The sequence below is a fragment of the Ornithodoros turicata genome, chromosome 2 (assembly GCF_037126465.1).
Source record: "Ornithodoros turicata isolate Travis chromosome 2, ASM3712646v1, whole genome shotgun sequence".
NCBI classification, from domain to species: domain Eukaryota; kingdom Metazoa; phylum Arthropoda; class Arachnida; order Ixodida; family Argasidae; genus Ornithodoros; species Ornithodoros turicata.
In genome coordinates this window covers 125,068,533-125,092,892 of record NC_088202.1, presented here as the reverse complement: position 1 = coordinate 125,092,892, position 24,360 = coordinate 125,068,533, and the positions used below count along the sequence as shown (strand labels likewise).

Sequence of the window (24,360 nt, the reverse complement as noted above, 5' to 3'; positions counted from 1 at the left end):
GATTCGAACCCGCGACCTCCCACTCTTTAGCACGACGTTGGTGGTGTATTGGGGGTGAAAGAAAGACGCGTCTCTAGAGATGCGCAATGAACAAACTAAAGGAAAAAAATGGTGGTGCTTTACTAATTTTTTGCGGACGATCTATCGAACGGAATTTTGTTCTGAAAACGGCTCCGGTATCAGGTGACGGAAGAGATCAGATGTTCTCATTGGAACAACTTCGTAGCTTTTATATTTAAAAAGTTAATTATTGAAAGTTAATTAAGACATTGCCTTAGGGGTCTGCTAATGCCCTCCTAGGGAATGCCCTTCAGCATATGCTATATTGCAATTCACGACTTGTGGAAAACGGAGCGCCGTCTCGCGGCTAACATCGAAAACGGGAACTCTGGCGAATCCGTCAAACCGGTTGGAAAATGGATCGCCGTTAGGCCTGTTCGTACAGGTTTGCTTCTGCCAACTTCGCGCTCCTGCAGTAGTAATGCTCAACGACGACAATATTCCGTTCTCGTTCAATGATTTGGGATGGCGTCGGGATGCTTCCTGCTGTAAAATAACCGAAGAAGAAGTGTGGCGGTACCTACGACAAACCACGCCGACCATTCGGCAGGCACACCGTGGCTGGGCCTTCAAAGAGGAAGGGTTCGTCGGGAACGTCATGCTTAACGAAGATACAGATGATTCGGGTTACGGGCTCATTAGGGCAACATGCAAACCTTCAATGAAAAAGGGCTTGTACGTTGTATCAGCGTGGTACCGTAAAGGGGATGGGTCCGTACGCGGAGCACATTGCCAGTGCGTCGCAGGGTGAGTGGTGTATTCGATCTTCACTCTAGAATATGTGTACGCTGTCGTACTAATTAGTACGACTGCGTACGTTCTTCTAATCGAAAATACCTCTGCTCGTTGCAGGCTAAGTGAGACATGTCACCATGTCGCTGCAGTTCTCTTCTTCGTCGCTGATGCTGCGTGTGCGAAGTCCTCGCAAGTAAGCAAGACTTGCACGGATGTACCGTGCTCTTGGATTGTGCCAACACCAGGTTTGTGTCGATTTACATGCTGAACATTCAGTGACTGAAAATGGACAGCGGTGGATAGTCGGGAGAAAATTACAGATATAGTAGTACAAGATGGCATTGGGGATTGCTAAATACGCCGTTATTTTATCTTTGTTTTTCAAGTGATTTGCAATCTAGGCCAATAGTTAGAGGCCACTGAATGTAGCTTAGTACTAAGGGTGGTTATTATTCAACCCACACCTACATGCACGCAAAACTATATGACACTCCTGACAGTATGCACTTAAAAGTGCCCTTAGTTGCGTGTAAAAATATCCTTAAATCCTGTGGACAACACAGGCATGTAGTTAGATGCAGTGTGGAAGGAAAACGTGAAAAATTATGGATTTTCATGAAAATCTGGCCTTTTGTTATCACTTTTGAAGTACTTTAACTATAGTGAAAATGTCATTACAGGCAGAAAGGCCACATCGCCCAAGCCTCTGCAGGAAATACCTTTCCAGAGGTATCTAGTGAACAGACCAGTACGGGAGAAAAGGAAGCGGAAGTACAACCCCTGCGAGGATGGTTCTACTTTCAAGAGTGCAGCTTACACAGACCTTGTCGAAGATCTGGTAGACTGCTGTCCCTCCATGCTATGGTTACGTTATGCTACACAAGGAAGAAGGGAGGTTCCGCAACAGAGTCGACTAATTTCAGATGATACAAACATGAACTCTGAGGCTGCATTAACTGTAATCACGAACCATTTTGCATCCCTGAAGCCACTGACGAAGGAGGAGCGACATGCGGTCACATCCTGTACAATCGGCCAAAGCGGAAACAAAGAATGGTACCAGCAGAGGGTTGGCCGTATCACGTCGTCGTTGTTTAAGCGAGCTGCCAGGTGCAGGGTTCCTGAAGGCCTCCTAAGGGAATTGCTCTACCCCAAGATGTCTACACAGTCCGAAGCAATTGCTTATGGGAGGAAACATGAAGCCAGTGCCGTCAAAGCATACTGTGATGTAATGTCTGCCTACGACAGGGACATCACTGTGCAGGAGACTGGGCTGCATGTCCATGCAGATTACTCGTTCCTTGCAGCATCCCCAGATCGTATTGTTAATGAGGGGTCTGAAGTTGGATTGCTGGAGGTGAAATGTCCATTCTCAAAGGTGGGCCTGACCGCTGTGGAAGCTTGCAAGGACAAAGCCTTCTGCTGCAGGCTTGAAAATGGACAGGTGAAACTCCGCAAGGACCATGCATATTATTATCAGGTGCAGGGACAGATGGGTGTAACTGGCACAAGGTGGTGCGACTTTGTGGTGTGGACTAATGCCGGGAACAGTGGGAGGTCTACCCATATTGAACGCATTTACTTCGACACTTTTTTTTGGAGCAGAGAGCTACTTCCTGCACTCCTGCATTTTGCAAAGTATGCTCTCCTTCCTGAGCTGCTCACACAGCGTGTGAGAAGGCTCGGTCAGCTCTACATCAAGAGTCGCTACGTATCATATGAACAGTGGAGGAAAGGGTACTACATTTCTGAGGCAGGCACCGGACTGAAGTTGAAGTTAACAAAACTGAAGTAATAGCTAGCTCTGACCACAACGCAGTGCGCACGACCTATGTTCAGGTGTGTAATATGAAGTACGTGTGACAGCATTAAGTCATGCCATAGGCCAGAGTTGTGTTGTGCAATAAAATATGAAGTATTGTGTCCACGAAAATGTAAAACAAAGGCAGTTGGAACTGATTGTTGATATCAGCAGCCACACCACATCCAGCATGCTATTGTCATTAATTTGGGACTGGATGCCTAGTTACTAAATGCAGTCCTGTTCAGCATTTTAGACAATGATGGGCAAAAAAACAAATCGCATTAATAACAGCAAATGCCTGTGTACCTTTTTTTGGCGTTTTTGCCTCTTTTGACATAGGCACTGATGTCAAAAGAGGCATTTATAGGCACTAACAAACTGTGTTTAAACTAAACATTTTCATTGCAAAATTATACACAGAGAATGGGCCATTTGCAAAAGTTCCAGGGAGCAGTGCCCGCCCTGGGAAGGCATGCCGGGAAATGCAGCGCATACACCAGTATGACGACGGTCGGGGACGATAGCAAATCCGTGTCGTTTTGCAGAGCATTTCCCGGCATGCCCTGCCAGGGCACGTGCTGCTTCCTGGAACTGTTTCGAATGGCATATTTACTACAAGCATAGCAACATCAACAATGGTTGTTACACGTCCTAACACATATACAAGAGACATTTGATTCCACATTGGCATTATGCTAGGTTGTTAATCAGCGGCAAACGAAAATTGCTTAAGAAACAACAAACATGAAACACTTGTTCTGCTATGTCTATCATGGAGATTGGGAAGGGCTTGTCCAGAATATGAAAAGATTTTGCTCTCCGGATTGCCCTTTCCACATGTACTCTTGCCCGTGCCACGTTCCTGGTCTCTGCAACATCACCAGAGCTCATTTGGGGTTCGTGGAATTGGCGATGTGGTGGCCTGTATAGCTTAATATGGGGTGGCAAGGCAGGGAAAGCAAATCCTTTATCGACCATGATACCGTCACCTGGTTCAAGGACATCTAAGATACCACTTTCCTCAATAACAGCACTATCTGAAACAGAGCCTCCCCAAAGCTTTGAAATGAACGCAATGTACCCATCTGGAGTGCACCCAATAACAACTTTGTAAGTGTTATAATGTTTGTATGATGAAAAGGTCTGCCTTTGCGCATTAAGTGAAGACGGCTTCTGGATTCGGATCTCTGTTGCATCAAGCAACAATCTAGTATTTTCGAAACCCCGGAACGACTTTGGTAGATTGGGTTGCAAGTCTTCCACTTTAGGGAGGACAGTGAGCTCTTTCAGTTTGTGAGCAAGAAAATTTATCCACGTTGTAAATATTCGACTAAAGTGGCTTTCAGAAACCATAAAATTTCTTGCGACTTCTCTGCCAGGCATCCCAGTTCTTAGACGGACAAGGACCATAAAAAGTTCATCAAGGAGTTCAGTCTCCTTTGCCTGCCCTCGGGTTTCATTAGCTTTCTTCTTTGGGAGACCCCAGTAGGTCATTTTGCTTGCATCCTCATGAAGGTATCTGTACAGTGCCATAAGAACCTCAAAACTTGGAAGTCCAGTATAAAACATGGAGTTGTCCGTAGACCCCCGTATGATGTCCACATTTAGTAGATGTGACCTTGCCCTTTCAAAACGGTCATCTAGCTGTGACACCTTCAGCCTCAGTTCCTCTACTTCCTTTTGCAGAGATGCAATTGTGCGGGCAGTGTCCCTGCTGACTGTCGAAGCACCTGGAGAGGCTTGTCTTTGATATCCTGAAGGAAGACACAATGTAATTTTAGGCTCAACTTTTGAAGTACCATTTTTCTCGTCTCCTCTAATCGTGCCGGATAACAACAGTTTAGGTGAGGAAAACAAAAACAGTAGGCTTTGGGTAAGCAGATCTAGTCTGTCCATGAGCACAGCAGACGGAAACTGTCACTTTCAGAAAATCAATTTTTCTGTTATTTGTTGCACGTTGAAAGCCACGGTTACATCCAATTTTGCCTAATCTGGATTATCAGATTAAAGAGGCAGGAGAGTGACTGGCGTTAGGTGAAATGGGACTGCTGTGCAATCTCATTAGGCGACACAGGACTGTCGACAAGTGGGCGTTACTTATATGCCCAGCCCCGATAGTGACGTCTGCAATAAATTAATGTGTTCGTCCGACGACAACTTTACGTCGTCCCAAACAAGGACAGTTGTTATGTGGAGATGCGTATGTTCAAACAAGTTCTTATGTGGAGATGCGTAATTAACTTTGACTTCCCAACAAAGAATAACAAATTTCTCGCATTTATTTTTCAGGAAGTACTAAAACATGCATTTAACGCAACGTTACATAAAGTTACCGCCTTTTTTCATCACGTGACATGGACCAGTAGGCGAAGTGGGACTGTCTGTAGCATACATTAGGCCAAATGGGACCCCCTTGAGTTGGAAGTTGTTTAACCTCCTAAAGGATTGTGAGATAATCAACTAAAAAGCATTAGGGGAAATGGGGAGACATGAAAACCGCATCCCCCTTGAAAGCCCCTTTCCAAAAGTACAGTACACAATAGAGAAGTTCAGAAAATCCCAGTGCTCATTGCGCACGCATTGCATCCTGGGCGCTTGCTGAGCGGGAGAACGAAGAATAATCCTTCACATTTTGCATTCGCTGACATTGACACGGCGTGGACAATGGACCGGTAGGGGAGAAATCGGAACAGTTTGGATGTCACCCGTTTCTTTCGTATTAGTAAACTCCCACAGTTCAAAGCGGCGCTAAGCACTCTGGGATTTTCTGAACTCGTCTATTCCCTTACCCTCGTGCGGCATGTGGGTATCAGCAACATCTCCTACACTGTCACCGGCGCCTTCCCCAACAATGCGGGCAGGAGCTGTATGAAGAGGATGATCACACCACATAAATCACGCTTGCCCACAGCACAAGAACACTGGAATAATTTCTATAAGTGCATGCATGCAGCTCGTATCTTACCATGGCAATCGAGGCTACCCATTCCCTGATGGGCCACTCTGCTTGTCGGGTCCAGTGTTTCAGAGGACCCTGAGGCACATGAGCTGGCTATATTTTGAGTGGACGCTGAGGGGCTGAAAATGGCTTCATCTTCACATTGTTCTTTGTCACTCAGTGCAAGCATTGCTTCACTAGTGACAGAGTCAGTCATGGTAACATGATTATCCTCTGTCTCATCGATGTTGTGTACATCTTCATCACTCTTGAGGCCAGCTGCAGCTCCTCCACTGTCTGAACGAATGCATGTTCACGTTATCCAAAGAGAATCAACAATCTACAATCTGTTCAACTATTCGGCTTGTCTTTTCCTTAATATGTCTCAGTCACACAACACATAAGGTTTGAACATAAAGATGTTCGACACCAGTGTGTCTGGTTGGGTCATAGTAATTCAGACTGGAAATAGCACCAACCAAGGTCCACCAAAAGGAGGGTCCAGACTAGGATTGTCAATCGGGATATCCCAAATCCCGGCCAGTTTTTGACGTCCCGAAGTCCCAGGATTTCTTCCGGAAAATCCCAGGGATTTCCGTGAGAGCAAATATGAATGAAAAATCAAACGCCTGCAGGCCATCAGGCACAGACTCACCCCTTAGTAAGGAAACAGCACTTTTTATGACTGGAGGAGGCAGAGGACTGCTGCGTACGCGTGGGTACAGATATTTGCTGACTGTCATTTCTTCTAGCGCAGAAGCTGAACGGACCTTCCGTTTGGCAGCCAGTATTTTCACAAAACTTTGCTCCGAACTGGGAGACACCACCCTCGACGCTCTGTGCTTTCTCAGGTCGTGTGTCAGTCATTGTACAATGTGATAAGCACGCAGCGACGGTGTTGTAAACTGTTTAGTGTTTCGTTTCTTTCCATTCGTCTTTTTTGTTGCACAGTGGAATGTTACACAGTTTGAAGAAATTATTAAGTAATATTTCCTGTGACTTCAAGTGTTGCGGAACTCGCCTTCTTTTCACGCGCAACAGTGAAATGCACATGAATAGAAAACGAGTGGCATTGTCATTGCAGAAAAAAATAAAAATAAAATGTAAGAATTTCGTCGGCACTATTTTACCAATGGGGTTACACTGCGAATTTTCGAGTGCCTTCCTTCAGGAAAAGGTAGAATTGACAGAGCGCACATGAACTGCGCACAACACGCCGATATAGTCACTTGAGGTAAATGGACTTGGTTAGATAATTCTGACCCGCGCAGGACTATACTTGGAAGCACCATCTGAACTCGTCGGCAAAAAATCCCGGGACTGCAAAATTGGCTCGGGATTGACAACCCTAGTCCAGACGTATTGAAGCCCATTCAGCTCCTTCAGGGGTGACTAAAATGGTCAAGGGAGACAGCTTTTATACTAGCAGGTGGTCATTTTGAGGTCTGTTTTTGGAATCCTAGCCTTTTGGTGGACCTTGGTTGGTGCTATTTCCAGTCTGAAGCACATAAGGTTGGAGCGCCTTCCTGAGTGCGTTTCATCTGCAGCAGCAAATGTGCTACAGATGCAAACATTTCTGGACATGCAAATTATTCATATCACACCGGTGGCACATAAAAACTTTTGTTGAGCTGGATGTTTGGCCTTTGAACGAATGATACACCGGTTCCAAACGCTTCAGCCAAGCTAGAAAAACGCTTTGCTCGACAGTTTTAGCGGTCCTGGCCATATTCGGCATGTCGCTGCATATTATCCTGCATCCTGTCGCATAAGACCTGTATATCTGTCGCGAAGGCATAGTTGCCAAAATTGTATTTTCGTCATTACCTGCAGTGCGCCGACGCCGCTTCTCCCAACGCTCATAACGCTGCAGTGCTGTCCCTGGACGCTTCGTGTGCACGAAAACACTCGGCACGTAGTCCGGGTGTGCTGCGTTTCTTGACGGTTTTCCTGAGGGATACGTAGGAGACAAATATTACTCTAACCTTCACGTATTGCACACCATACGTTCATTTTCTTACCTGTGATGAAATGAGCACAGCATATTCGTGAGTGGGCACTTGGTTCCCATTTTGCGCCATGAGGCGCTTCCCTCCTTACGGCGTGAATCCAGGAAAGTCTCTTGTTAGGATATAAATTTGCTGACGGAAATCGGAAGAAGCTCACTTTTTCGGTTGCGTTGCTACGATAGTAGTTCGCACACCCGTAAGCTACGCAATTCACGGGCATGCTGCATAAGCTGCGGGCACCACTACAACCAACTTAGCACCTGTTTTCAAAGTCTCCAACCAAAATGAAGGGCAGTTGAGTACGAGGCTACGGTGTCGAGAGTATTAAGGTCGCGCATGCGCAAGCCGTTTTTCCACAAGTCGTGGATTGATTTCATCTCGGAAAGAGTGATATATATATATATATATATATATATATATTTAATATGTTCGCATTTAGCTGGGACACCCTATATAGAAGATTCACCGATTGGACGACGCAACGAACCGGCAAGGAAATGTTAAGGTAAGAGACACAGAGCCATCGATATTTCGAGTCTGTACTTCTTCTGGGCCAGAAGAACAGTCTCTGTTCGAAATATCAGCGGCTTTCGGTTCTTCCCTCGATATTTCACGTTCTTAGGCTTTGATATCGCACATATTCGTATTCCATTTACATTATGTTATTCGACGATTATGGTGAGAATGAGCATATAAGATAATTACATTTAAGATGCACAGTCACTTGTGGAAGAAGGCACGTTCTGAGGCATCGCATAAGCACCTCGCGACTTGTGTTGTGGTCGTCCGCTTCTGTGTCCCAGCCTCAGAACCATTACTTTCCATCAAGGATCTCTTCGCTGAACAAGAAGTGAAGAATTTTGGGCAACACTTTGCCCAACCCATTTGACTCCATCTCGCAATGTTCGCAGCACATATGATGCGCGCCATGGAACAGTCCACTCGTCCCTGTGCGAGGACGTGGAGAGAAATCCAATGTAACACTTCCAAAGTGTAGGCGTTTCCGCTCATTCGTAGCTTATTAAAATGACGCTCGAACCATTGAGACCGATACGGGGTGGATGCGGGGCCGGAGTTGTTGGTGGTGTGGACGCGGCGCGAGGGCGAAGGCGTTGCATCAGCAGAGAGCCCTCTATATACTTGATTACTTATTCCCCCGGCACGAGATGCAGCACGTGCAGCGTGACGCATGCTTTCCGCTATCATTTATCACTCGGACGCCCAATGTTTTGCTCCTCAGGCGCACGAGGAAAGCAGGGATTCGAATTGCATTCGTTCTCTGCGTATAGCCGCACTGCATGCAATCTGCATCAGCGGTTCGGTGTAAGGGACTGGAGAAGGAACGAAGAGTTTGCTGGCCATCAGTGAGGGGTTAGCGATCGTCTGAATGCTGTCGTCTGCCCTATAAGTGGGAGTATAGAATGTGCAGGAACACTCAACGTAGCATATATGCAGAACGCAGAAAGTTAAACAAGCTGTTATACAGCTGAAAATTAAATGTGTATGAAGGCGGGTAATTTTGCGTATATATGTATGGCCTTCCATTCGTTTCTGATGGAATGTGACAAAAGACTGTGTATAAAGATTTCTAGTGATTTTTTTTTGTATTAGCGCCGCGAAGCAACTGTGCCTATGAGCGATGTGCAGATGTGGAGAGATTAAGAGAGGACAGCAGGAAGGAGTGCGGGACAGCCTGACCCGGGGGGGGGGGGGGGGTTAGTATAACATCCTTTACGAAAAGTTGCTGTGAACTATTCACCGCTCGAGACGTTGCTGCGCGGTAATTTTTAATCATTGTCTCCTCCCGTAGTTTTTATACTGATGGAACATTGTCACACCTTAATTAACACCAAGGTACAGCAGATTTCGACACACTGTGATTAACAAGAGTATATAGAGACGAAAACACAAATAAATAAATAGAAGAAACCCATTCTACTGTTTGTCGTTATTCGCATTGTTAAATAGTCCACTCCCAGCAGCAGTAAGCAACGAGCGACGTATACAAGCTATACTAACGTGTAACAAACATTTATGAAATAGACTGAAAAAAGAAACTGAAACCTTGGGTGTAGTGCAACTAGTAGTATACCATCTACCCTAAAAAATGCCGTTAACCACTGGCTCAGATAACACATGAGACGCTATTTACACCACTTCAGTTACACGGAGAACATTGTGTGGTGCTGGAACATCGTGGTCAGCCTCATAACGTTCACTGTCCAAATATGGAGTGTTGAACGTTACAAGATAGGTATCACCATTACAATCATCATGTAGCTCGAAATGGTCCAGAGGCCGGGAGTTGGCATTTTATAAACACCAATCAAACAAGTATAAAATTGACGTTTCGGGGTTCATACGAGCCCCATCATCAGTTGTCATTGTTGTCACTTCTACTCTATGATGATGCGGCTCATAGGAACACCGAAACGGCACTTTTATACTTCTTATATTTGTTTGTGCCGGTGTGAACTTTACATCCACATAAAATCAGCATGTAACAGAAATCTGAGCACACGGTTGCAACGAGGCACGTCAACTTGCCTCTTTTTGCGTATCTGTGCTCAATATCTGGAGGACCATTTATTTTTACGTGAACAACTCTCGGATTAAACTGATGCGAACTCGATTTGAAAGTTGGATTAGACTATCAAGACTCGATGTGGTGACCACGAGGTAAATTACCGTCGGTATGACAAGACAAGTCATAGGCTCTGTCATTTATACCGGCCACCGCAGGGGCACTTTTGTCTGTAGTAATTATCCTGTACACGCTCCTTTCTCACACATTATCAAGCGTTCTCTGGATCGGGTCGGGTAAGAGGGAAGGATTTTGCACGATTTTGCGATTTTCATGCGCACTGGGATTTTGCCAGCGCCCCCCAAAACCCAACAGGCCCCCAAGAGAGATTAAAGGACCCTCAGAATACTTGCCAAATAGTCCATTCGTTCTTATCGTTCTTCCAAACAGCGTTCTTATCAAAAAGATAAGAAAGGCGGCAGATACGGATGTAGCGCCTCACCACGGGATTCGAACACCCTCATAATGGTACTGCAGCAAGAGAAGAAGACTCGATTCAGATTATGAACCTGTACCAACTCCCCCTATACCAGTTCCTTGCTCGTACAAATTAAGGGTGACGGGTGAGACGGCGTTTCCGTCTGCGCGGACTTGTGTCAACACAGTCGAGGTTGCTTACTCCCGGGTGAAACTGTTAACAACTTTCTAGCAAGAATGCCATAACTTCAGTGCTTGCAAACGTGCACCGAGAAAGGGAACGAAATATAAGGGGAAAGGTCGTTTTCAAGGCATAGGCATGCCACCCTCGTGTATATAGTCGGCGATTGATTTTCATGTGTGACACTTAAGTAATCACTGTGAATAAAACCTTTTCAGAAAAAAAATTAAGGGTATTAAGGATATAGGACTCATCTAATCAGTCAACAATACAAAACGCTACGTGCACTTATACGATACCCCCATCTCTATTTCAAAGCAGGTGGGCAAAATTAATCCACAGACCCGACCACTGTGGCGTCACTCATGACCACAGTTGTCTCGAGACGTAAAGCCCCGAATTATTATTATTATTATTATTATTATTATTTTATTTTGTTTTTTCAAAGCACTTATATCAGGTAGCGACTAGCGTTAAGCTGGGAGTATATCTTCTAGCGCACGATAATACGTTGGGAAACGACAGAGAAAAGATAGCAGGACTGCTTTACAGACAGGGTATTATAATACGGGGCTATACAATATCGAAGAAAATTATACTGTGTACACAATGAAGGCAGGCCGGAGCACAATCTGACATTTTCAGGTTTCCCAGATGTTGTGAAGTTCACTTAATCATCCGTGGGACTTGTATGAGGGTTGATCAGCTGTGGGGCAGCGTTCAGGCTCTATAGATGCATGACGTAAGACAAAAATATCAGTCATCCGAAAGCGTGACGGAAGTCCGACTCGAAGTCTGAGCATCAGCTCACATTTTGTAGCAAATTCTCGTTTCTCGGGGTATGAGACGCCCACGTCTTGCACAAAACAGTGATTTCTTCTTCGCTTTGGAAGTTGACCACGTGCGATGCGCAGTTTGCTATCACCGTACGCTATCAGTTTCGCTATCCACGTTAGGTAGCACCGCAGGGCAAGAAAATGGTTGCTTCCATTACGAGCGATGGAAACCTTCCTTCCAGTGATAGGTAAAACGAACAAACGGATAACGCATGAGACACGCTGACATGCTTTTCTATGATGATGTGTTCCAGCCTCAGAACATGAGTTTCTCATGCTTTTCTATTTTTAGTTCGATTCCTTGTATGCAGCGCAAAGCAACTGTGACTACTGACAGTGTGAGCACAGACGTGGACCAGAGCAAGGAAGGACAGCAGAAAAGAGTGAGATACTGACTGACTGTGTCCTGGCCTGACTACGGGGGGATTTGTGCCGACATCCGTCTCGAAAGCCCAGTAAAACGCTGAGGCAGCACAGCCGGCGAAGCAGTAGTAGTAGTTAACTGCTAAAAAAGAAGAGAAGAGAGAGAGAAAAAAAAAAGACAGCTTGCGAAATGATTCCCAACCAGCACCTCCTATAGTCTTTAGCATGACCTTGCAGGTACCATGAACCAACGAACACTGTATCCACTCCACCAAGCCGCTGGTTAAATATGTACTCGTATGTCAGATGTCAGGTAATGAGCCGACGGCATTTCGCCTATACGAGATGTCATTCTATACACAGGAGGAAGGTATATATTACCTAAACAGATGCGTTCTTGTTCGTCACAAGAACGTTAAAGTTATTTTTTTTTTCTTCGTTTCGTGTCAGGGCCGTGAAGCAACTGTGGTTATGAGCGGCGTAGAGACGTGGACAGGTGGAGAGAGGACACCAGAAAGGAGTAGGGGACAGGGGGTTAGTATGCGTTCTGTGCCCCCTTCGGTGAGAACTGCTGACATTCGTTTGGGAGGTCTTCGGAAAACCCAGGGAAAACCTCAGACAGCACAGCCGGTGGTATAGGAATGGAACCCAGCATCTCCCAGCCTTCAGCATGACCTTGGCTTCACCAACGAGCGGAACACCTTAACCCACTCGGCCATGCCCTCTGAGGTCATTACTGAGGTTTAGTACATCGCACGCTGTCGGCTTTGCTTACGTAAGGGATAGCGTGGTGGTTCTACGCAACGCGCAAAGCGCTGTTTATGTATTGCGCGTGCGCAGAACCATCAACGCTATCCCTTGCGTACGCAAATGCGATGTACTAAAACTCGCTATTAAAGATTTCTGAAGTTACACTGACTTACACGGACGCTCGCTATAATGTGGAAAACACTCCATTCATACCATCTCCCGATAAAAAAGTGTAGTGCACAAAACTTGCCTCGTTGAATTATAACCGTATTGCAATATATTACGTTGCAATGACAGTAATAAAGTAGTGATATGTTCCTAACTTGCTGATCAGCCCTTGCAGAGGCAGTGGAGATGGGCTGCGGTATACTCACCAACCGGCCAGTGACTATCCGGCACACAGGAATCTGCACGGGGGATGCCTTCCCCTGCCCTGAGTGGAACATGCGTCAAGCAGTCTTCCTAAAGTTTGTACAGCCGCGCTAAGAGGGCAGTACAAGGGGACGGGCGTAAAGCCCGTGCCCGCATAAACGCATTCCTCATCCCATCGTTCGTCCGAGTGCTGTGCTGCTCCATAATGAAACAGAGAGACAATTTACGTTGGCGGCGTAGTGTAACGCAACAAGTTTTACAGCTGACAGAGAACACTTAATACTTTGAATTTGCTATAGGGAAATTGCGGTAAAAAGTCTTGGGGAAACGTCTTGTGCGAAATAATCCAATATTCATCAAGCAACAGTGATCGATGTTCCTGGCCAGAGGCGTGCCCTCCCCTATCACATATCGCTCCATGGAAGATAGCGTGGCAGTGGAAGGCAATGCATTCTGGACAGGTCCTGACCTGGCGTCGATGCAAACGCCATGGTATACAGGTGCCCATCAAAATGGCGCTCCCCGTGATGGACTGCCGAACCAGTCGTAAACAACGCGGTTGCCGTTTCTGTGCGTCGTTCTATCTATACCAATAAGCTTTATCCAATATTCTTGCAGTTAAACGTGTCAGCTTGAGCATGTGACCTCGTACTACTTGCCATTTGCAACGACGTGATAACGACGGAACCGCTATAACGCTTACAGTGATGTGATGACTAAGGATGCGCAGAAATAAAATATACTACGTCGGCCAATGTCGGCCAGCAGCAAACCACAACAGCACAAAACATAGAAAAAGTCACATGACCATCAGATGACGCTTCCTGTTAGGGGCGGCCAGGACAAGATGGCGATTTTGCCACAAACGACCGCTTGAGGACGGTTACAATATCTGAACCTTGCGCAACCTCTGTGTTCCCGACTGATTTGCTGCTCTTGATGGCTACGTAGCCGGATACGCAGCCAACTTCTTTCGTTTTAGACCCATAGACGCATACAATGTAGCTTTTGCCGCCTTACTTGACAATCAATGCCGTTCGACACAGCATTGCCCGTAATTTGCACTTTTACTTCTCTAAAAAAAGAAAAACATCAGTGTAATTCAGGCGAAAATTGTGACTTCAGAGAACTGAGGCCTCAGGCTATCGAATAGATAAACTTGCAATGGATAAATAAACAGATAGGATTGCACCTGTACTGTTTCATGGTACATTTATCAATAGAGAGTTTTAGAGCATCGTACGCTAGCGCCTTTGCGATAGCGTTGATGGTTCTGCGTACGCCCACAACACAGAGACAGCTTCGCGCACTGCGTAGAACCACCAACGCTATCCTTTGTGTACGCTGTATTAAAACTCTCTAATATTATGTGCCGCCGTGCCGAAGTTTGAACATATTATCAATTATGAAAACAAAATGGCTGCATCTTAAGCATTCTACAAAAAAAAAAAGAAAGAGAGAAAAGGAAAAAGGGGAAAAAAAAAAAGATGCAGTGGTTTCATGGGGCCATGGTCCGGTCGGGTTCCGCGATACCTTCCGATCCTTCGCACTTCGTTTCGGTGCTGTACTAACTTCTTCCTCCTCTCTTCTCCCTCTCTCTTCTTCTTCTCTTGTTCTTGCTCCACAACTGTTTGTGGATGGACCGATGCGGGCTGTTGACGTTGGTGGGCGTTATACAGCTATAGCTTTAAAATAATTCGCAAACTGCAAACGCAAGAAAATAGTACGACTATTGTGAATGTCAACCTTTCCCATTAATAAGCAGCGCGAAGTGTCTTCAGGCCAGAGACTATATTGTGGTGCGTACAAAAGTATTGCAGTTACCTCACAAAGCAAAAAGGCGAGAATTATTTCCCGATGCAAAAATACAAATACCAGTACACCCATACAAAAACTCGAACTCCTAAATGGCTTAATTGTTTTAATTGTTTATAATATACAGTATAAATATTGTGCGACACAAAACAGCGCGTAAAGTAATTACTCGGAATGAGCAGGGAGCAAAGGAGCAGAATCCATGTTCATCGCAGCTACTGTTTGCAGCTTTACATCTAAACACATCCATCATTTGGCCGGGCAATCATTATCAGACGACATCTATACGCTCCAGGCAGTGAACGGCTGCTCGCCTTCTTCGCCAAAGGCACCCGCTGCAGAACTTTTGCCTTTTCTCGTAACTTTTTTTCCCCCACTGTCTACATCGCGATACACTTATGCAGAGAAGATAGTAGGAAGTTTCTTTCCCAGCGTGTGCATAGTTTAATATCCCGGGTACGTCCCTCGTGCAGGGTTCCGGGCAAGAGGCCGACCCTTGGGACCCTCCTGGCTCGCGTTCGCTGGGCTTATACATATTCATATCCGGCAACACGGCCTAATGACAATAGCGAGGTTCGAAGCTTAACTGATTCTCTTCATTTGCATAGGCATCGCCTTTCTCCCTCCGGAAATTGCAAACCCGCCCCCCTCCTTCCCCCCGCGGAGATGCCCTTCTCGCAGTGGACTTCTTTCGGGGCACTAATGAAGCGCGCCGAGTGTTGCGCAGTCTTCATTCCACTCCGAATGTAAGCTCTATGCACGTGAAGGCGAGCTTACTATGTGCAAATAGGTGCGGAGAGAATGCGACGAATGCTCCCTGTTATAGTAGCGTAATCATGTGATGTATGCGGGGTGAGAACACTTTGCTTAGGAGTGATTGGGAGGAGGTTGAATATACTCGATGAGGAAACGAGGACAGCGAATGATAGAGGCAGGTGTGGTGATGATGATGATGATGGTGATTAGAAGCAGGAAGCGTCAGCGGTGGTGTAAAGTACGGGATTAGTCCAGCAATCATTACACATTTCGTTCGCATCGTAAAAATATAGAGGACGTGGTTTAGCCCACCCGAAATGTTAAAGCTGATAGCCATTTGTTTGAAGTTTTATTGGAATTCTTTGCAACCTGTAGAAACAAAGATTAAAAAAGAAGCAAAATATCACCTCATACATTTTTAATGGCCCATCTCATTCAAAAGTCATTTCATTTTGTCATTTCATCTCATTTCGGTCAAAGCATTTTTTTTTTCTGGTGTCTGCTTCATGTTCACATTTACCACACATACGTGACCTTGGCTGTGCGAGATGCGGACGTTATGCACTAGAGTCATCTTCTCCATGCTGCGCCACCTGCGTGTTGTGATATGAAAATGAAGCACACACAGGCAAAAATTGCAACCTTTGAGTGAGATAGGCCATTGACAATTCGTGGGGTAAGATTTTCCTTGATTTCGTTCCGTGTTATGTACGGCGTCTGTTACCTTTTATGAGCACTATGTAGCGATTCACGAAGTTTAGAAGCAGTTTTTTTTTTTCATCTTCCTTTTTTTCTTTTTTTTTTTTTCGGAGCTCCAAGCGCTGTGAGGAAGGGTTGGCGACAGAGTCGTAGCTGGTAGAGGAAGACGAGGTCGAATTTTTTGATAGAATCGAAGAGGAGTGCTCAACCGCTGACGTGCTCAACTCATGAGCACAAAACAAACGCACTTGCGACCCCCGCTCACTTATCCCCGGCTCAGCTCTTCGTATATGCTCAGTCATGCTCACTCATGCCCAATGTGGCAAATTAGTTGAGCATGACTGAGCATACGGAGAGCTGAGCCGGGGATGAGTGAGCAGGGGTCGCAAGTGCCGACCTCTGCGTAAGACTATATACCCAGCGGTCAGCGCCGAGTGCTCTGCAGTAGCCGGCTCCGCATGTGCGGTGCCACCATATCCAGTTTCGTGCTTCATTCATCCAATTTAATCCAATCCGCAACTATACGTAGTAATCAACGATGCCACGGTAATTGAATTAATCTGCTTACCCGACAAGCAGACCTTTAAATGTGTGTGGATATGCCACGATAAGGCCAGACGGCACGCCTAAGCAACCATTATGCTGCTTTATTCCTGGCGTCCTTGTCAGGGAAAACATTGCGTTCATGCATGGCTCGCAGGTTTGTTATCTGTTGATATAGAGAGGATTCTCCAACTTGGCGTCCGATGGAACAATTACATATTCGCTATTTCCTGTACAGTACTTGGAATCTTATTTTTCAGGAGGCTTATCGACAATGTACATAAATACACATATATACAAAGCGTTCATACTCATATACACACCGAAACATACACATAAAAAGCGCTATATCTGTTATGCATGCAACAATGCCGATTAAGCGTTTCATTACAAACACAAATGATATTTAAAAAAATAGCAGTAAACCACAGCGGCCAAGCCATAGCAACAGGGCGTTTTGCCAGTGTTTTCTTTAATTGCTGCAGCGAATTCTTTGCGAACTTGCACAGCTGGTTCGCTTTAAACATCATCGTCAATCCCGGAACACGATGTCCTTGTAGGCCGGCCTTCTAGGCATAGTGTTGTGTTTATGAAATGGATATTAGAGAGCTAAACAGCTCATCAATTTCCAAATTTTTTCGTTTCTCTCCAGGTAAGTTTCCCCAAAATCCGTTTATAGCAGTTTCCAGCACCGCTCCTGAGCATAGGGACGACCTGGAAGTTTGGCTATTTAAAATTGATCTCAGTTTCACCGACAGTTCTCAAATTTGAGGTGGCGTCGTTACGTCACCAAGCGATTCGCATGGCGATAGGATCGGATGGGATTGTGCGTCCCAGGCAAAGTTCGCAAGGGGCTGTGCGCACATTTGTCTGAGGGCGGTTGTCGAAAACCCAGATGGAAATCGCAGACAGCGCATCCGCTGTTGGCAGTCGGACACCAGACACCTCCTTGTCCCCGGCAGCCTTTTGTGTCAGGTTTATGTCTGTCTTCTTTATGCTCAATCTTTTACCCTAACCACTAGTCCCAACTTGGTCCTAACTTGGTCCCTGGACACATTCAGCCCACCAACGCTTCACCTTTCTTCTTCTCTCTTCACCTTTCTGGATACCATAGGACGTCGATCCATATTGTGAAGGGGCTCATTATTTCATTCCCCGCATCGTCACCAGCAATGGGGTAAGGTATCGCCCCTGGCGATGAAACTTAAGTTGTTGGTGGTGGTGAAGATGATGATGGCGATTGCAGTTTCAATGACACAGTGACGAAGAGAGCCATTCCAAAGAAACCGACGATGGGCTACGAGGCGCACCAAGCGATTACGTGCTGCATTGACCTTGCGAAACGCAAATAGTAAAGAAACGAAATAAAAATTCTCACCAAGCTACGACATCATAACGTGGTTAGAGGTAGCGAAGTAAATTTTCACAACGTCACAGGCTTATCTCAGTTCAGCAGGAACATGCTGATCACATGACATCACATCACATCAGCAGTAGAACCATGCTGAACATATACTGCTGAAAACAAAATCTCGGCATTATGTGGACCATCTCCACCGAGCAGAATGGAGGGCCTCGAAAACCAGCACCGACACCGCAAGACAGCGTGACATGGGGCTGTGAGGGCGCGTTGGAAACATCGCCAAGAAAAGGGAACAAATAAACGGCTAATGGCGTTGACACTTAGTTGTAAATTTTGTCATGCATCGACGATGCTCCGTCATTACTGTCCGGCCGACGCATGAGACGCCCTGCCGCGCCACCCTACGTGTGTGATTCCGTTCATTAGTAGGATTGCTTTGGTACGGCTACCTGGTCCGCCTTTGTGCCATGGACTGGCACTCCTTTTGTTAGAAATGATTGATGGCGTTGTGAGCGCTACATTCCGCGCAAACAGGGAGAAACAACGAAATACTACATGTCACATATGCTCAAAGTGGACTTTTGGACATCCCATCAATGGGTGGGGCCCCAGCGGGAAAGGGATTACAGATTCATTGGTTGTGCTCTTGGGAAAGAGGAACATATACATCCACGCTATAGTCATGAATGAACTCTCATATATATGTACATGTATATCGTGTGCATGGCGCTAGTACAATGGCACGTTTTGTTTCCTTTTTCTCTTTTTGTGAGAAATGTTTGAGTGGATGTGGCGACAACCATGTACGCCTTCCACGATATTTCATGTACCACTTGTATTATGTTTTTCCTCGCGCTCTCATTCGTGACGTAATATGAGAAGTGAAATAAAACTGCTGGAGACCGCAAGTACGTCCTTCGTCACATTTTATTTGCATTTCCGCAGACCTTCTCGTCTTATGGCCTGCATGAGACTGATGCTTACCGCACTTTGCTCGATGCTTTTAGACGGACACTCCTTTCGCGATGTTCGTTGTATATAGTGTATAACATGACCACAGAATTCGCTCACGTAAGTAACACACCTCCAACTTCGGCGCCCGAATGCTGCAATGGGGTTGGAATTTAAAAAATATGGAGAAATTGAATTCGGCACCCAACCAACTCTGCAACCCCCTCCCCCTCCCCCAAAAAAAGAGGATAAATACGCATAAAATATAAAAAAACAGAAAGAACAGAAACGCGTCGTAACACACGCACCCACCAAAACGTAGTCTTGGGTTCACAATTATATACAAAGCGATAACACGTGCGCGACATCGACGACTGCGCAACAGCAACAACAAAGGTATGGTATACAGCGGCAACAATAACATCTTGTGTTGTGTATGTTATGTGTGTGTTGTGCTTGTTTTATAGTACCATGTGAAATCCGTCTAGTAAATCTCTCCCACACAACAATAACATCATCACACACCGACAGTGCGCATAACCCAATAAACAGATTCCAATGAACACTGTGCAATACAATTCACAAGCGCAGTCAGAGCTGCATCCCTCTTGCTGGAGGGCCAAACACCTAGCACCTTTGCAATGTCAAGGGGTCTACCGTCCAGTCGGCCGAGAGCGGCCTTCAATGATGAGCGTTGGGTGACATATCTGTTACAATAGATAATGATGTGTTCTGTGTCCTCCGCAACGGCGCACGTTAAGCAGTTCGCTGAGTTGGCCTTCTCAATTTTGTGAAGAAACTGACCCCCGTACGGGACGTCTAATCGAATTCGGTGATGAAGTGACTGCACCGGGCAAGTATGGTGAGTAGGGACACTGAACTTCATCTCAGGATCTATTCGGCGAAGAAGGCGAGTAGACGAGGAGGATACAGGTTGAGCTTCACCATCTAACCAGTGTTGGCGGAGGATTGTTCGTGTGACGGATCTCAACAGGCGTGTCGCATCTGCCTTTGAGCGTGGCACAAGATATTGCGCTGAAGATATATGCGCTATGTCCGCGACCTCATCTGTAGTTCCGTTGCCGCGAATTCCTGCATGTCCGGAATCCACTGAAGTATGTTATTATGACCTGCTGTTGTAGATACCGGGTAAGTGACGAGGATTGCGGTAGCCGAGAGCGGCTTTTGTGCTAAGATTAATTTTTCCCTCGCGTAATTGACGCACTCACTTTATGGCACCATACGCTATATAAGGTAAGAATACGATAATTATACGAGAAAACGCCGTAAAAGGTATATAAGTAGATTTACACACCTTCTACTTTCTATTTCTGCCGTCACGTAGCTAATTTAGCGGCATTGCGATCTGTCTTGTGAATGGTCAGACAATTCCATTCGATTTCCATGAGTGCTGTTCATCTAACCTGTTGGAACTAAATTTTGCGTCTTCACAATCCTACCGAAATTGACGTCATTGCCATATACGTTCTTGCATTGTATTCATTGGCATCACTTAGTCATCATTCATTTATTCATTCGCGGTATTCATCCCATACGTGACGCTGAAGTATCATAAAATTAATTTCTAGTTTTAAGAAGGTGACGTCTAAGGTGGTTCAATCTACCCGCGCGACCGGCAACGTTGCTCCTCGAAAGTTACACATTGCTGTTTCCTCGCCACAGCAACTGGAAGTCCTCCAACGTGGGGCGGAGGACGGAGGCGTGCACTGTTGCTGGGAGACAGACGCCAGAGCTCCCGGTGACGTCACCTACTCTTGGGGAATGTGAATTTATAAGTTGTTATTATAAGAATTACATGAAATGATAAGTTAAATTGTCCATTTATTTCTTATTTTTTACAAAATCCTTAGAAGCGCGTAACGTTGATATACTGACCGCATTAATATTTTGTGAACGGAGGCTTTGAGCGAGGTTGATTTTACCCCGTTGAAAAAACAACAAAACACACACACACACAAGAATCTGTTGGATGGGACAAGCGCAATGCTTGAGCAATACTGGTGTTCTTGCACAGTTGCCTTATTGGATGAGTCACAAAACTGATGAGTCACAAAACAACTTCTTTTTCTGTAAAGTTTCCATACACAACGTTCAGTTAGGTGTCACAGATGGAAGGCAACTGCCGCCTATTTACACTAGGGCGGCATGCCTCTGCCGTCGAGGCGACCTTTTTTTCTTTTTTCGCGTCTTAGGTTGGCAAGCAAGTACTGAAGTTATACCGTTCTTGCTAGAAGGTTGTGAATAGTTTCACCCGGGAGTTAGCAACCCCGATTATGTTGGCACAGGTCCATGCAGACGAAAATGCTGTTTCACCCATCATAAGCAACTGTTACTACTGAATAACGGCGCCAAGACAACACGAAGAGAAAATAGGACAACACAACGCCCTTGCGGCGTTGTCTCGGCGCCGTTATTCAGTAGTAGCAATGTACCAACTACCCCATGTCTCTACGTTAATTAATCAGCAACTGTCTTTCAAGGTACTGCTTCACTTCATTCCCAACACGGTCCACCAGCATCACCGCGGTCGTACCGCATGATCCTGTTTAGAGTCCAGCAGGGAGCCGCAAGCGATATTTTTGAATAATATAGAAACACCCTGCGTGCCACATGGGCATTCACGAAAAACATGTAGTTTGTTCTGTTTTTCTTTTTTGGCATCGGGTGTGCGCAGGGGCTGCACTAAGCGGGACCTTCTGGTGCTCCACAAAATTCTGGTTCGCGGCTCCCTGCTATACAGCTTGCCCGTATTGCACGGTCTATCAGCCACGTCTGAACACGAGCTTCGGTGTACACTTGGCACGCAGCCTGCGGACTTGCCTTGGTGTCCCGAGCAGCGCTGAGACGCGGATGGCGATCGCCGACGCCGGAGAAATACCTATTGATGTCCTCCGCCGAAGAGAAACCATCCCACACTATTTACGGTTACTCGCTCACCATTGGCGCCGCCCTCTGGTTCAAAGGCTACTTAGGCGGAAGAACAATACACTATCGCTATGTGTTAAAGCAGCATCTGGCAACATCCCTTGCTTTACTGTTGCTCCGACCGTCCCTTCAATGGCAGCATGGACACTGCCGGGCCCATCCCTCTCGACACACATCGCTGGCCTCTTAGGGCTGAAGAGACAGATCCCTGTTCCGGTTCTCAAGCAATGTGCTTTGGAAATGGATACAAAGTACAGAGGCCGCGCGGCGGTGTTCACAGATGGTTCGTCTGCGTCGGATGGCTCCTCCGCTGCCTTTGTCATACCGGGGGAGTCACTATCATGTGGGTTTCGCCTGTCACATCGCACTTCGTCGACCTCTGCGGAGCTGTATGCCATCTTGCTATGTCTAAACTCTGTCTTGAACTACCCTCCTCGCTCCTGGGTGATACACACTGCTTAAAATTAGCCCTGCAATGTGTGGGAAGCATGGGACTCCGCGGCTCTTCGACACCGGTGGTAGTGAGTATCCTGACGACGCTCAAGGTTCATGGGAGACGGACACCAGTTGACCCTACAGTGGGTCCCCGGTCACGCTCGCATTCGGGGCAACGAGAAGGCAGATTTGGCGGCTGCAGCGGCCCACCGTATCTCCACAGCCGTGCCCATTATCCTCTCTAACGGAGATAGACACTTCTACCTGTCTGCGTTGGTATCACCCTTGACCTGCCAGCAATGCCGCCATGACATCACTGAAGGGTCACTCCTCCATGCAGTGGGTGCGTCATTATTATTTAAGATGCCAGGTGGCTTCCCGCGCAGCTTTACGTCACTTCTGCGGCGTCCACGAGTCAACGCCGCATTCACCCCTGTGTTCCGGGTTAAGCTGGGTTACAGTAACACGGCGCTGTGCCCAGTTTGCCACACCCCAGCTACGATTCCCCATATCATCGAGGACTGTGACCGGTTACACGTGTGAACGCCGGGTGTTTCGGCGCCAACTTCAGCTCGTTCACCATAGACCATTCAGCTTGAACAAAGTACTTGGTCCATGGAGCTCCCCTGGGCATCAGTGCCGGGTTCTTCGCTGCCTTTTTGCTGTCGTGCAAGCCACACTGACCTCCTCGAAGAGCTCTAAGCAGAACTCAGACCGATCTTCTCTTCGCGCTCACCATTAATTCATCCTCTCATATTAACCTCCGTGAAGTCGGGTAGGGTCCTGTTACTATGACGGGGAAACATCACATGTCATCATCACTTCTCCATTATTTATTGTTGTTGTTGTTGTTTCGGCATAGCACGCAGGTGGACATTCGAGGAACGCCCCAACGGCTGAGCCGATCTCGCATTGCGAGTCCTTCCCAGGCAGAGATCTCGAATGCGTGCCATAACAAGCGCCTCTGATATTTTTGTTGGAGGTGTTTCCTTTGCGCCGACGCTTTCTAAGCGTTGTATTGTGGAATAGTGACCTAGGACAACAGCGTAATGAGCAGCCGGCATTTCGGCTTCAGCTGTCATGTTCAAGGAAGATCGAGGTAAGACAACTCTGTCGAGGGGCCCCATCTAGTATAACATTAGCCTTCCAGCTGGATGGTCAGGTATACAGTTGCTATACGCAATACCTGTCGCAACGCTAGGGCTTTGGCCACTGTATCTTTTCGGGCAAACCCCGCAAAGTTGGACAATAGAGATATTGGCGTGCAACGTAATGTGCTCTAGCAGTTCAGAAGTACTCGATGAGGGCTGAATGTAGCAAACTGACAACAGAGTTTGGGGGAACGCTCACGTCTGAGAGGTGCCACAGTCGCGTCCTGAAGACTCCTTTTATCAGGTACGCCTTCTCTCTGTAGGAGAGTGCGAACGTGTTCGCCTTGGCTATCTCTTTCTGTATTTCCAATGTGGCTTGTGTCCAGTTTGACCGTGATAATCCCTTAGCTGTGAAGAGAACGCCTAAGATTCGAAGTGTCGGGCACACGGCAATATTCAGTTGATTGAGGCTAAAACTTCCTAACATCAACAACAGGAACTTGCTCTCGACTTTGTTCAATCTCGCGCCAGAATAAAACGCGTACTGATCAAACAGGCCCCAGATGTGCATGAGCGAGTCCCGGTTGCGTAAGAAACACGTGTTCTCGTCAGCATAGGCAGTCACTTTCCTAGTTCCTGAACCAGGGAGCGGTAACACATTCACTCTGCTGCATGAGACGATACTGCGAAAAAACGGGCCCAATCTGATAAC

At 46.5% G+C, this 24,360-nt stretch overlaps 1 protein-coding gene and 1 long non-coding RNA gene across 2 annotated transcripts in view; both read right to left on the bottom strand.

The window, feature by feature from the left end:
• LOC135386062 (uncharacterized) overlaps positions 1–24,360 on the bottom strand; it is a 280,169-nt gene that overhangs the window by 67,334 nt on the left and 188,475 nt on the right. The gene's annotated exons all lie outside the window — the stretch shown is intronic.
• Positions 3,290–3,982, bottom strand: LOC135386442 (uncharacterized). Its single transcript, XM_064616350.1, has one exon. The coding sequence runs from the start codon at positions 3,980–3,982 to the stop codon at positions 3,290–3,292; it is 693 nt and encodes a 230-aa protein (XP_064472420.1).

What these genes read in the sequence shown, in the direction of transcription:
- LOC135386442 (XM_064616350.1), bottom strand. Translation starts at nt 3,982, where the DNA reads ATGCCTGGCAGAGAAGTCGCAAGAAATTTTATGGTTTCTGAAAGCCAC.